This window comes from Notamacropus eugenii, chromosome 5 (genome assembly GCF_028372415.1).
Source record: "Notamacropus eugenii isolate mMacEug1 chromosome 5, mMacEug1.pri_v2, whole genome shotgun sequence".
NCBI classification, from domain to species: domain Eukaryota; kingdom Metazoa; phylum Chordata; class Mammalia; order Diprotodontia; family Macropodidae; genus Notamacropus; species Notamacropus eugenii.
Window position 1 is genome coordinate 34,243,590 of NC_092876.1, and position 13,745 is coordinate 34,257,334.

General features: G+C 45.5%; 2 protein-coding genes across 7 annotated transcripts in view; both read left to right on the top strand.

The window, feature by feature from the left end:
- Nucleotides 1–983, top strand: part of TTLL10 (tubulin tyrosine ligase like 10) — a 45,307-nt gene extending 44,324 nt beyond the window's left edge. For all 4 annotated transcript variants that reach the window (XM_072608441.1, XM_072608439.1, XM_072608440.1 and 1 more), the window contains one exon: nt 213–983. In XM_072608441.1, the coding sequence (XP_072464542.1) occupies nt 213–925 (713 nt within the window). In that variant the 3' untranslated portion in view covers nt 926–983. The remainder of the gene's footprint in view (nt 1–212) is intronic.
- A 6,240-nt stretch (nt 984–7,223) lies between these two features.
- The window catches only part of LOC140503990 (probable pleckstrin homology domain-containing family N member 1), a 32,718-nt gene continuing 26,196 nt past the window's right edge, over nt 7,224–13,745 (top strand). For 2 of the 3 annotated variants that reach the window (XM_072608443.1, XM_072608445.1), the window contains exon 1: nt 7,224–7,433. In XM_072608443.1, the coding sequence (XP_072464544.1) occupies nt 7,419–7,433 (15 nt within the window). In that variant the 5' untranslated portion in view covers nt 7,224–7,418. Of the gene's footprint in view, nt 7,434–9,477; nt 9,630–13,745 lie in introns of those variants that run through there. The other variant, XM_072608446.1, reaches the window with a different exon arrangement.

The window sequence follows — 13,745 nt, forward strand, 5'->3', positions numbered from 1 at the left end:
TTTGGGAACTCTAGGTCTAAGTGCAAAGGTTTGAAATTCTCTGTCCTAAAATCCAGATATACAGGCATGTGGCTGTTTGTTCCATAAGTGAAGGTCTGTGGTCTTCTAGTTCAAATTCCAAACCTATATTTGACCCTCTGTCTCTGGAGCTCCATATAAAAGCTGTCAGACCCCGATCTGAGGGGTCCAAGCTTCCACATCTCCCATTGCAGATCTCGCTCTGGAGACCTTCCACAAGAGCCTCCGAACAGAAAAGATGCTTCCTCTGCTGAGCCAGCGCAATTTTGTACTTTTGCACAGCGGCGAGGATGACCTGTGGCCCCGGTCTGTCTACTTAAGAAGCCCAATACGGCCTCTGAAGCTGAGTTGTGAGTCGTCCTGCCAAGCCATGACCCTGCTGTCGTCCACCACAGGCTCCAGCTCAGCCAAGGCTGCAGACAGGTCTTCGAAGAAGTTAGAGCCATCCAGGGCCTCTCTGAAGCGAACGGGCCTTTTGGGCCCCCCAGGACCTATTCACCCCAAGTCTGCCTTGCATCTCCTCAGCCCAAGCTCCATAGTGAAGTGCCAGTCCCAGCCCCCAAGCCAGGACCTCATCCAGGCCCAGCCTCCCCCCAGCACCTTGTCTGAGGAGCCTGAGGTGGTTCCTGACCCTCCAAGCCACGTGTTCACTCTCCTCCGGCCACTAGCCTCAAACTCCCCTGACTTCTGGTTCCAGGGAGCTCTGGAGATGGAGACACCCCTAATGGCAACCAATGACCTCTTCTTGCCTCTCTATCCATCCCGAATGCTGTCTCTGAGCTTCCCTTCAGAGCCCATTCCCCCCTTTGATACCCCCAACCCTTCCGAGGTCCAGGATGCCACCCTTGATTCCTTCCTGGGCCTCCCTGAGTACGAACGCAAGGACGTGGGCTACCGTGGTTCATAGCTCTACCTGGGGGCATTGGCGTGTACAGAGTGCTTCCATAAAGGCCCATATACCCACATCTGTGACGTACGTATCTCACCCTTTTCTAGGCTGACCAATTTATAAAAATTACTTTGCTACAAACCCATTAATCATTGACTCTCCTGCCCCACTCCCTGCCCATGGCCCACCCCGCCACACTTTCCCAATACCAGTCCCCCAGCCAGTGGTGGCTCTGGGCCAGACAGGACAGCAGAGCAGGAGTGGGTCTTGGGGAAGTCTGGGGGATGATGGGATACAGGGGAGACATGAAAGGATAAACGTGGGGAGCGAGACTGGCATTCAGCCAACAGAGTATTCACAGATGGAGTCATGGGATGGGCTCAGAAGGGGGTATAACAATGAGAACAAAGTTGTGTTGAATGGTAGTGCTGGGAGAATGAGAGAAACCGGGGTGTATTGGGGCTTCAGTGACTTTTGAGCTTTGGGATCAGAGGTGGTGGGGGCAGGATCAGAAGTATTTGGAACTCTGGGGTGGGGGGCATATATTGAGATATGGAACTGGTTGATGGAGAGGAAGTTTCTGTTCCAGAACTCATCATGCAGCTGCAGAGTAGAGGTTTGGGGTGAGGAAGCAGGCTGTGTGTCCTTGACTTCTGCTGATAGGGTCAAAAGCTTTGGGATGTACTAGGATGGGAGCATCGGTGGGTGGAAGGGTAGGCTGAGAGTGTGCCAGAGGCCTGGGGGTTGGAATCATGGATGGAATGTGGTAGCCCCTGCTCAGTTGGAGGATTGGAGGCATGCCAAGGCCAGGGGGCTCTTGGGGAAGATCAGAAAGCTTGGGACAGAAGGAATTCTGGGATGAGTCCTTCACTAAACAGCCATGGTTACTATCCTTACTGAGTGTTCATTTACACATTCAATGCAGACTGAGAGCCTGCTATGAGTCGGACTCTGTGCTGGATGTTGGGGGCAAAAATCGTTTTTGCCCTGGAGTTTACACTCTCTTAGGAGTAAGCAATGAGTTCATAAAAACAAAGTAATTTGGGCAGAGAACAGGGCTCAGTTGCAGTGACAATCCCAGCACTGCGCTAAGCTCTACAACTATTTGATTTTTGCAACAATCTTGGAAAGGAGGTGTTATTATCACCATTTCTACAGATAAGGAAACTGAGATTAAGTAACTTTCAGAGTCACACAACCACTATGTGTCAGAGACAGGACATGGACCTGGGTCTTCCTCGGTCTGAGGCCAGCTCTCTATTGGGCCATTTTGCCAAAATACTTGGAGTAAATTCAAAGGTTTGGGTGTATATGTGCTGGTGGTGGAGACACGGGCATTTGTGGACTCAGAGAGTCCAGTGACAACCATGAATTTGCTTCCACAGTTCAGGGGTGGGGTACGGGGCAAGAAGATGTTGGTGGTCCCTGAGCTAAGTTTTAAAAGAAGCTGGGGGTGCAAGAGAGGAGGAGATGAGGAGGGCATTTCCAGTAAGGGGAGATGCCTAAGCTTACCTAGGAAGATCAGGATTGGCCAGAATGTAGAATGGGTGAGGAGTATAAATAGCAGTTTTCTATATCTGATATATAATATCCATGTAATATATAATGGTGGTTGTCCTTCGTCTTCGAAGACGACCAAAATGACATCACCGTGATAAAGTGAAATTTCAGCGTATCCGACTATGGCAGATCAGACCAATACGAGCTTGGAATGCTCTACCACAGATTGGGCACAGAAAGTCCATGTGAATATTTGGGGTCCATATCCTAAATTTGTGCATCCTGGGTTTACTTTGTGCTGTCTCAATTCTGTTTTGCTCAAAGAGCACAGCACCCTTTCTGAGGTGGGCACACATAGCATATAATATATCTATGATCAGTTTTCTCATCTGTAAAATGAGTATATGCATGTATATAATAGATGTGTATATACGTACAATATGTATATATGTGTATGTATAATATACATGTGTAATAACTCAGGAGAGGATGGTGGTTTCTGTCCTGGTTGGCCCCTAGAATCCTCCTGAGCTCCCACCAGTACTGAGACAGATGACTTTCCTCCAGCCCCTGGCTCCTGCCACCCCACCCACCACCCATCAGTGTTCTTCCAACTCTCCTGGGTCTCACAGTAGGAGACAAGGATGCCCTGTCTCATTCTAGGTTCAACCAAAATAGCAGATGATTCAGAAACAGAAGATGAAGGGAGTCCCTCCCACCTCCCACAAAGGCAAGATAGCTAGTTCGGCCCAGAGCCTACATCTGTATAAGCCCCTCAGGCTTAGGGAACATCTAGTACAACCCACTCATTTTACAGATGAAGAAAGTAAGGCCCAAGGTTAACAGTCACATAGGAAATAAGATTAGAGGCTGTATTTGAACTTGGGTCCTTTGACCCCAGAGGCCCTAATTAGGGGTCTTGAAGTCTAGTCTTCAGAACATCAGAGAAGTGTATGGCACCAGTCAAGTCACTTACCTCTCTGAACCTCAGTTTCCTTATCTTTAAAATGGACACAAAAGATTCTATAGTCGGAAAAGGAGACAAGTTATGTGCTTTGGAGGGGAGAAAACAAGCGTATTGATATCCACAAAATATTACAAGGCCTTCAATGGGGTAGTCTGTTTTATTGAACTATACATATTGATTACAAGGGCTTTGTTTTTCTTTCTCAGTGGTGGCAGGGAATAATTGCTTGTTAATTTAAAAAGTTTTAAATAAGTTATGAACAATATAAATAATAAATTTAAAATATATTCATAGTAATAAAATATATTAAAACTTAAAATATAAATTTTAATATTTCTAAAAAGTAAATTTTAACATTTCAAAATATGAAAAATAAAGTCAACAGAAGGTATGACAGGGCCTAGTGACAGGATATAAAGGAAAGGCACAGTGGATTTGAAGGTTCTGGACCTGGATTCAAATCTTGGTTTGCTTAATTTATCCAGTTCTCAGTTTCCTCTTCTGTAAAGCATTAGGGTTTCGGCCTCTTAAGGCCCTGTCTCTGATCTGTGGTTGGCCTTCAGTGCTTTTTGTAGGAGATGATCTCATCACTGCCTCTCTCTGGGCCTCAGTTTCCTCATCTGTAAAATGAAGGAATTGGACTTGAAGAAACTTCTTAAGTTTCCTTCCCCCTCTTGATCTCTGACCTGCAGATGGACAGAGAGGTCTTTTGCCTCCAGGCTGAGCGCTGTCAACATTCTAAGATGTCCCCCATAGAGAAGATTTTTGTCAATGGTAAAGCCCTCTAGAGATGCTCCCATCCCTACCCTCCCACCATTCATAGCTGGAGGGATTGGTTTTGTGGTTGGAAGTTTTCTGAGAAGGAAAGAGGGAAGGGTGTTGTAAGTGCTTACCTGTGTGACCTTGCTGAAATTCTCAGGGCCTCTGTTTGCTCATCTATAAAAGAGGGTTGGATGAGGTCATTTCTGTGACCCAGCTCCAAATCTATAAGGCTGAGATCTGTCTCTTCCAGAGGGCAGAGGGCAGAATGCAATGGTTGCCTGAGATATTGCCAGGAGAGGAATGATTGTTAATATCTAATGATTTGGGGAGATCTAGAGTTCCCCCTTTTTCTACAGGCATCTCAAAGTTCATCCTCTTGAAGACCATTGAATTAACTCTTCTCCAGCTTGGTCAGATCCCACCCAAACTTTCTAGGGTTCTCTAGCCTAAGGTGAATTCCACTCAATCAAGCTAGGGTGGAGATAGACCCTTTTGTTTAGATTGTCCAAGGCTGGGGCTGGTCTGGGTCTCTCTGTCCATGAATGACATGGTGTCACTCTCAGTCCCTCATTGGAGGTGACCCGATTCTCTGTATAAAGTCCATCAATTATTAATTGTTAACTAATCAGAACTGGAACATCTCTCTTCCAGGAGCATATAAGCCTCAAGAAGGGGCCTTGCTTCTTTGATCACTGAGAGGATAATGATCCATTTTTGTCAATCATGTGCTGGTTGTGATTGATAAAACCGATTATAAAATTACCCCCAAAACTTTTGTCTCTTGAAGTTATTTTTATTTGCCACAGTCAGCTTCAAACATGGCCTCAGACCATACCCTCATCCACCTGAAAATCTGATCTTAGAAGTAACCTGGGGACAGACAGGGGAAAAAGTGATTACTACTGTCCCAACCCCTCACTTAGGCTTAGTTTCTTTAAAAAAAAATCCTATGTTTTGATATTCTATCATAATAAAAAAATTCACTGCGACTTCCCAATGAGTCCCCCCTCCCCCCAAACCCTCTAATAAGAAATTAGTTCTGTGAGTAAAAACAAAACATTAATTGGCCATGTCTGAAAGTTTGTACCTACTTCCAAGCTTATAGTCAAGTGTTCAATCTGACTCCCAACACTGCTCTGTCCAAAGTTACCAGCAACCTCATAATCTCCCAGTCCAATGGTCTTCATCCTTCCACCTTCATCCTTTTTGGCTGTTTGTAGCCTTGATCACCCACATCATTTCTGGATGCTCTTTCCTCTCTAGGTTTTCATGATGAGATTCTCTGTAGGTCTGACCACATTGCCACCCCCATCCCAATAAGCTCCATTGGCTCCCTCTTAGCTTCAGAATTAAATACAAAATCCTTAGTTTGACTTTTAAAAGTCTTCATAACCGCCTTTATTAACCTGACCCCTTCCTATCTTTCCAGTCTTACATTTTACTCCCCTCCATGAACTGTTGTGGTTCAATCGTTTTCAGTCTTGTCCAACTCTTTGTGACCCCATTTGGGAATTTCCTGGCAAAGGCACAGGAGTGGTTGGCCATTTCCTTCTCCAGATAATTTTTCGGATGAGCAAACTGAGGCAAAGAGGGTTAAGTGACTTGCCTAGGGTCACATAACTAGTAAGTGTCTGAGGCCAGATTTGAACTTGGGAAGATGAGTCTTCCTGACTCCAAGCTCAGTGTTCTATGCACCATGGCACCACCTAGCTGCCTTTGAGTCATAATCACACATCTTCAACTACCTTTTGGACATCCTAAACTGGATATCCCATAGACATCTCACGTCCAAAGCGGAATGCATTACCCCTCCCCTCCTCCAGCTCTCCCTTCTTCCCAACGTTCTTGGGAGTCCTAGTCATTCAGGCTTGCACCCTGGACTCCTCACTCACTCTCACCCATCCCACATACTCAATCTGATGTTATTTCTGTCATGTTTCCATCACAATATAACTCATACAGGCCTTCTCCCGATTCACAAAGTCATCACCCTTTACATATGCCTACATCTTTTCTGCCCAATCCCATCACAGCCTGGTCACCTTCTCCTTTCTAATCTACTTAAACTTTACTCCACCCACACACTCTTCAGTCCAATGACTCTGATCTTGCTGCCTTTGCAGACGACACTCTATCCATCTCCTGATTGGCTGTCCGCCCGTGTCTGAAGTACTCTTCCTCCTCCTCATCTCCAGCTCCCATTTTTAAGTCCCAGTTAAAATTCTCCCTTCCACAGGAAGCCTTTCCTAATCACCTTTAACTCTAATGCCTTCCCTCTATCTTGTGTACGTATCTTACATGTACATGGTTATTTGTATGTTCTCTCTCTCCTCCCACCCATGAGCCTGTGAGCATCTTGAGGACAAGAACTGTCTTTTCCCTTTCTTTGCATTCCCAGGGCTTAGTGCAGTGTTTGGCACATAGTAGACACTTAAATGCCTGTTGACTGACTGGTCTATGGTCTATTAAGAAGCAGGAGACACAGTCTCCCATCCCCTCTCCAGTCACCATTGGATACTACACAGGTCTTTATGTGTTGTTTTCTGGTCCTGCTTAATTCACTTGGCATCAGTTCATATAAGAGTTAGCACTCTTCTCGGAATTCTTCCAATGTGTCCTGTCTTAGAGCTGAGTCAGCATCCCATTGCAGTCAGACACCACTCTCTGCCCAGCTGTTCCCCAGTTGATGAGCACTCACTTTCTTCCTAGAGCTTTGCTACTTACTCTCAATATCGCTATGCTCAGAGTAGCATAGATTTAGAGCTGGAAGGGACCTTCGAGGCTGTATAGACCAATCCCCCCATTTTGCAGATGTGGAAACTGAGAAATGATGTGATTTTCCCAGAGTCTCAGTTTCTGACTGAGCCCTCCTTGGGGTATGTGCCCATGAATCCCAGTTCTGCCCTCTTCTGGGCCAAGTAAATGAAGTCCTATCGCCTCTGGCGCATGCCCCAGGTAACTGCACCGGAAGAAGCCTCAGAGAGATGGGCTAGCCTGAGCCCTATAGCAATGGGGGGAGGTGGGGGAGGAGAGGGTCCCACACAAAGAGGAAATGCTTTCATTTTGTGGCTTTCACTTGTTCTAGACTCTGAGCTCAGACTTCCTCTTACCTGCACTTTCTCATGCTCTTCTGACCCCGTGACAAGGGTTCCCACGACCCAGGCGGGTCAGGCTCCCTGGGAATTCCCAGCTTTCGGGGCAGAAGATGGGTTGTTGCAGCCTGACAGCACGGGGCAGTAAGGTTCCCTCAGAGGGAGGCCAAGAGGAGATGCACCCACTGAGATGGGGCAGCAGCAGGTAGGTGGCCTTTCCTCACCCCTCCCAAACCCTTCTGCAGATCCCAGGACTCCAGTCATCAGGGCCCTAGGGTTCTTCTTGTCCTAGGCTCTATCTCAGCATTGGTGAGACATATGGTCAGAGGGTCCCCAGGACAGCTCCAGAATGGGGACAGGGGGCTGTTCCCTCTGCTAAATCATCCCTTCCCCCCACCCAGAGTGGTTCCTGGTTGGGGTTCATGCCCAATGTTGAGCCCCTGGAGGACCCTAAAGGACTCAGAGAATTTCTGGGGGTGAAGAGACCGAGAAAGTTCTAGAGGCTAGATGGGTTTGGTCAGCTGGGATACAGCCTGACCAGAGCCTCTGTCTGTATTTGATTAGAAGCCTATACTACAGGCTCTTCTTATAACCTCCTTCTTCATTTAGTCAGAATTGAGCAGGCTGACTCATTTTCCTCCTCAAGATCTTGAGCTCCCCCCACTACCCCAGCTAGTAAAGAAGAAGGAAAGACAAATCCAAAGGTGGAGATTGTCCTCCTGGAACAAATTCATTTGGGGGACAGGTGAACTAGGAGGGAGAGGTGAACTAGGAGGAAGGGCAGAGTGGGAAGGAGGAGACACTAAATTATGACCTCTGCTGCCCATGGGCCAGGTGCATCCAACGGTTTGATACTAGTGAAAATGGAGAAGGAAGGCCTTCTAGGAGATATGGAGCTTCCCCTGGGAAGGCATGATTGGGTGTGGCCAAGAGACTTCCTGGGTGATTGTTTTTGAGGGGATGGAAAAGACTTAAGGTGAGGGGCATGGGTACATTGGAAACAGTGCCTCTTGGACATCTCGAACTGGAGAATTAGCATCTTAAATTCAACAGAGGTTTAGGGAGTAGAGGAAGTTGAGGAATTAGGAGACCATAATGTTTGGGACCAGCAAAGGCTGGCATGGAACTGAGTTGGGGGGGGGGAGGTGAGTGACCTGGAGGGTCTATGAAATGGACATTCAAGGAGCAGAGGGAGGGGCTGAAAGGGGCAGTGGGGGTCTACTCCTCTTGCTGACCCATCTTATCAGGAGCCAAGAGAGCAGCCAGTTTCGGAGAAGGGGCTGACAGATATGGAGTCTTCTGGAGAAAATTGTGTTTCAGTGAGCGCATAGTAGGACAGAAGGAAACTGAGAGGAAGATGTCTGGGATCATGGGTTTAGAGTCAGAAGGGATCCCAGAGGTCATCTACTCCAACCCCATCCCCATTTTAGAGATGAGGAAACTGAAGCCCAGATAGGGGCTCCAAATATATGTGACAAGGTTAGAAATAAAACCCATGCCCTCTAATCCTGGATCCATAGGTCTTTACACCATACCAGAATGAGAGAAGACTCGCAAATGGTGTGGTAGAAAGGGAAGGGAAAGACTAGAAGTCTGAATCTACATGGGGTGGAGTGGGACTGTTCATTTATGGCCAGTAATGAGCTGTCTTCAATGCTGCTCTCCCCAACCCCACCCCAAGCTGACTCTGCACTGATCATGTCCTTGGAATGGTTCCTTAGGTTAGGTACATGGCAGGGAGGAGTAGAGGGAGCAGGACAGTCTGCATGATCTCAGTGGTACTCCTCAGGGGCAGGATGGGAGCCCTGGACCTAGGGATCATAAAGAAATTATACCCTTTGAGTACTGGTGTCTGGGACACAGCCCTCATCACTGCATGTTGGTTCCATCTCTGAACAGGAGTCATCAGCCTTGAGTGTCTGTCCAGAGCTCTAGAAGATCTGGGGTAAGAGCTGATCCTCATGTGCAGGTTAAAAAATGATGAACAGAGGGAAGATTCATGCAATCCTTGGAACTCCAAGGTGGAGGCACCTCAGGGACCCCTAGTCCAACCCTCTCCTTGAACAAGACTCTCCACTAGTTTCCAACAAATCCAGTCAACAGGGAGCTCACTACCTCCCTTGGTGGCAGCCCATTCCATCTTTTGACATCTCTCATTGTTAGGGATTTTTTCCTAAAAGTAATCCTGGATCTGTGGCTCTCTGTATTCTGCCCATTGTTTCTTGATCTGCCCTCTGCAGCCAGGCTCGACAAGACTAATCCATCTTTCCTGTATTCCCCAAGTGTTTCTGAAAAACTTGAAGACCCACTCTCATGTTCCCTGGAATCTTCTCTCCTACAAGATAAACACCCCCAGTGCCTTCACCTGATTCCCAAAGCCTCCAGTTCTGATGCCATTCAGGTGACCTCTCTCTGTCTGTCTCACTCTTCTATGACTCTCTAATGCTCTTGGTTTCACTACCTCTCTTATCTCTCTGTCTTCCTCCCTCGGTCTCTTTCCATCTCTCAATCTATGTATCTGTCATACACATATATAATCTCTCTGTCTCTGTCTTCTGTCTCTATCTTTGCCTCTCTCCCTATCTGTGTGTGTCTGTCTGTCTCTCTGTTTGTCTTTGCCTCTCTCTTATCTGTCTTCCCTTCTGTCTCTTTGTCTCTCATTCTGTCACACACATACAATTCTCTCTCTCTCTCTCTCTCTCTCTCTCTCTCTCTCTCTCTCTCTCTCTCTCTCTCTCTCTCTCTCTCTCTCTCTCCTCTCTCTCTCTCTCACACATACACACACACACATACTTCCCAGGTCAGAGGGCAGATTTGGTTTTCCAGGACTCCTGTGTTTGAACTAGGAGTGTTTGATACTAGTGAAAATGGAGAAGGAAGGCCTTCTGGGAGATATGGAATATTCCCATTGGAAGGTATGATTAGGTGTGGCCAAGAGGCTTCCTAGGTGATTGTTTTTGAGGGGCATGAAAACATTGGGAATAGAGCCTCTTGGATATCTCAAACTGGATAATTGACATTTTAAACTCAACATGTCCAAAACTGAACTCATCTTCACACTTCTCACAACCCCAACTCTCTGCTCTTCCTTATTTTCCTATTACTGTCAAGGGTACCACCATCCTCCCAGTCACCCAGGATGGAAACCTAGATGTCATCCCTGACTCCTCACTCATCCCCCACATCTAATCTGTTACCAAGGCCTGTCAACTTTACCTTTGTAGAATCTCTTTCCCATACACCCCTTTCTCTCCTCTGACAGTGCCTCCATTTTGGTGCAGGCCCCCATGATCTCACTCTATTGGAATAGCCAGCTGTTTGATTTCCTTGCCTCAAGCCTTTCCCCACTCCAATCCATTCTCCACTCAACTGTCAAACAGATCTTCCTAAATCAAAGGTCTGACCATGTCACCATATCACCCCTCCCCCTTCCAATTCAATAAACCCCAAGGGTTCTTTATTACTTCCAGGATCAAATATAAAATCCTCTATTTGACCTTCATAACCTGTCCCCTTCCTACTTTACTGACTTCTTATACCCCATGCTTCACATACTCTATAATTCAGTTAAACTGGCCTCCTCCCCCAAATGGATTTCCTGACTCTGTCTCACAATGTTCCTGGACTGTTCCCCATACCCAGAATTCTTTCCCTCCTCATGTCTGTCTGCTGATTTCCTTCAAGACACAGCTTAGTAAATGCCTGCTGACTGACTGGTTGATGGGGAGGGGATGGAGAGGGTTGGTGGGAAAGGAGGAAGGACAGGGTTGTCCAATCAGAGAGAATCCTGAGTTTGTCAGTCAACAGCCATTTATTATGCACCTACTATATGCCAGGCACCATGATAAGCTCTGGAAATAGTCCCTGCCCTCAAGGAGTTTACAATCTGCTCAGGGAGGCAAACGTGCAAACAGCCATGTACAAACAAGATATATAGAGAGAGTAAATTGGAGAAGATCAGCAAAGAGAAGGCACGGACCTTAGAGAGAGTAGGGGAAAGTTTTTGGCAGAAGATGGGACTTTAGCTGAGACTTGGAGGAAGCCGGGAAGCAGAGATGTGGAGGGTGAGTCTTCCAGGCAAGGAGGAGACAGACAGGGAAAATACGTGCCTTTGGGAGATGGAATGTCATGGAAACAGTCAGGAAGCCAGTACCAATGGATCAAAGAGTCCATGGAGGGATGTAAGGTGTAAGAAGACTGGAAAGAATAGGAAAGAACCAGGTTATGAAAGACTTTAAAAGCCAACCAGAGAATTGTAACTTAGTACTTAATCCTGGAAACAATTAAAAGTTATTGGAGTTATTTAAAGGGGCAAAGGGAATGACAGTCAGACCGGTGATTTAGGAAGTTTGAGAGGTGAGTGCAGGATACACCAAAATGGGGAGAAACTTAAGGCAGAAAGATCGAGGAACAAGCTAGTGCAATAGTCAAGGAGGTGATGAGGGTCTGCCTGCACCAGGATGGTAGTTGTGTCAGAGGAGCAAAGGAGGTGTGTAGGAGAGATATTAAGAAAGTAGAAATGATGAGATATGGGGATTGATAGAGAGTGAAGAGTGGAGGAATTAAACCTAGGTAGTTATCCTGAGAGCCTGAGAGGGTGATGGTACCCATGGGAAGTTGTAGAGAGAGAAGAAAGATTGTGAATTCAGTTTTGGACATGTTAAGCTTAAAATGTCTACAGGACATATGGTTTGAGATGTCCAATAGGCAGAGATGCAAAACTGGGGGGCAGGAGACATGTTAGTGTTGGATCAATATATTTTAGAATCATCAGCATAGCAATGAGTTCAAGGGAACTGTTGAAATCACCTATCAAAGTCGCAGAGAAGGGGAAGAAAAGAGGACCTAGGACAGAGTCCTAGGGAATACTCAGGTGGGTGGAGAATGATGGATGAAGATCCAGCTAAGTAGACTGAGAAGGATGGGTCAGATAGGGTGGAGGAGAGTCAGGAGAGAGTGGCGTCACAAAAACTGGAGAGAATAGGGCATCAGGGAGAAGGGGGGAGTGATCAACAGTGTCAAAGAGATGTCATGAAGGATGAAGATTAAAAACAGGCCATTAAATTTGGCAATTAAGAGGTTGTTGGTAACTTCAGAGAGAGCTATTTAAGTTGAATAAAGAGATTGTGAGTCAGACTACAGAGAGTTAAGAAGGGAGTAAGAGTATGAAAGAGGTGTGCAAGGAAGAACTTTAATAGTGAAAGGGAAAATGGGGGAGGGGTTGGTAGGCAATGTTCAAATCTCATTCTCATCCAAGTTGGTTCAAAGAGGGAAGAATATATGTACACACTCAGGTGGGTATAGACATCTATCTTACCCAATAGGGAAATAGAAAGGGAATGGAATGAGATGTGGGGAGATGTGATTAAAGGGAGGGCAGATTAAGGGAGGCCGTGATCAGAAGCAAAATAGACTTTTGAGGAAGGAAAGGATTAAAAGGAGAGAATGATAATAGGAGAAAATAGGCTGGAGGGAAATACACAGTTAGTAATCATAACTGTGAATGTGAATGGGATGAACTCACCCATTAAATGGAAGCAGATAGCAGAATGGATTAGAAACCAGAATCCAAAAATTTGTTCTTTACATTTGAAACAGAAAGATACACACAGAATTAAAATAAAGGGCTGGAACAGAATCTATTATACTTCAACTGAAGTTAAAAAAAAAAGGCAGGCATAGCAATCATGATCTCAGATGATGTAAAAACAAAAATAGACCTAATTAAAAGAGATAATCAGAGAAATTATATTTGACTGAATGAAATAATATTGAAAAATTTTGCAGCAAGTTTCTCTGATAAAGGCTTCATTTCTCAAATTTTATAAAGAGCTGAGTCAAATTTATAAAAATAAAACCCATCCCCCAATTGATAAGTGGTTAAAAACTATGAATGGGCAGTTTCAGAGGAAGAAATTAAAACTATATTTATATGATAAAAACATTCTAAATCACCATTGATTAGAGAAAGGCAAATTAAAATGCCTCTGAGGTACCACCTCATACTTATTAGAAATGACAAACGTTGGAAGGGATGAAGCAAAATACATACAATGATGCACTGTTGGTGAAGTTGCAAATTGATCCAACCATTCTAGAGAACAACTTGGAAACATGCCCAAAGGGCTACAAAATTGTGCACACCCTTTGTCCCAGCAATACCACCTCTATATCCACATCCCAAAGAGATGAAAGGAAAAGGAAAAGGACCTACTTGTACAAAAACATTTAAAGTAGCTCTTTTTCTGGTAGCAAAGAACTGGATGTTGAGGAGATGCTTATCAATTGAGGAATGACTGAACAAGTTGTGGCAAATGATTGTGATGGAGACTTATTGTGCTGTAAGAAATGATGAGAGAGGTGATTTAAAGAAAAAAAAACAAAGCCATGACATGACCTATATTAGCTGATGCAAAGTGAAGTGAGAACTGAGCAATCATTGTACACAGTAACAGCAACGTTGTAAGGAAAATTCAAGCATGAAACATGAAAGCTGGCCAAGTGGAAGAGGCTGTAA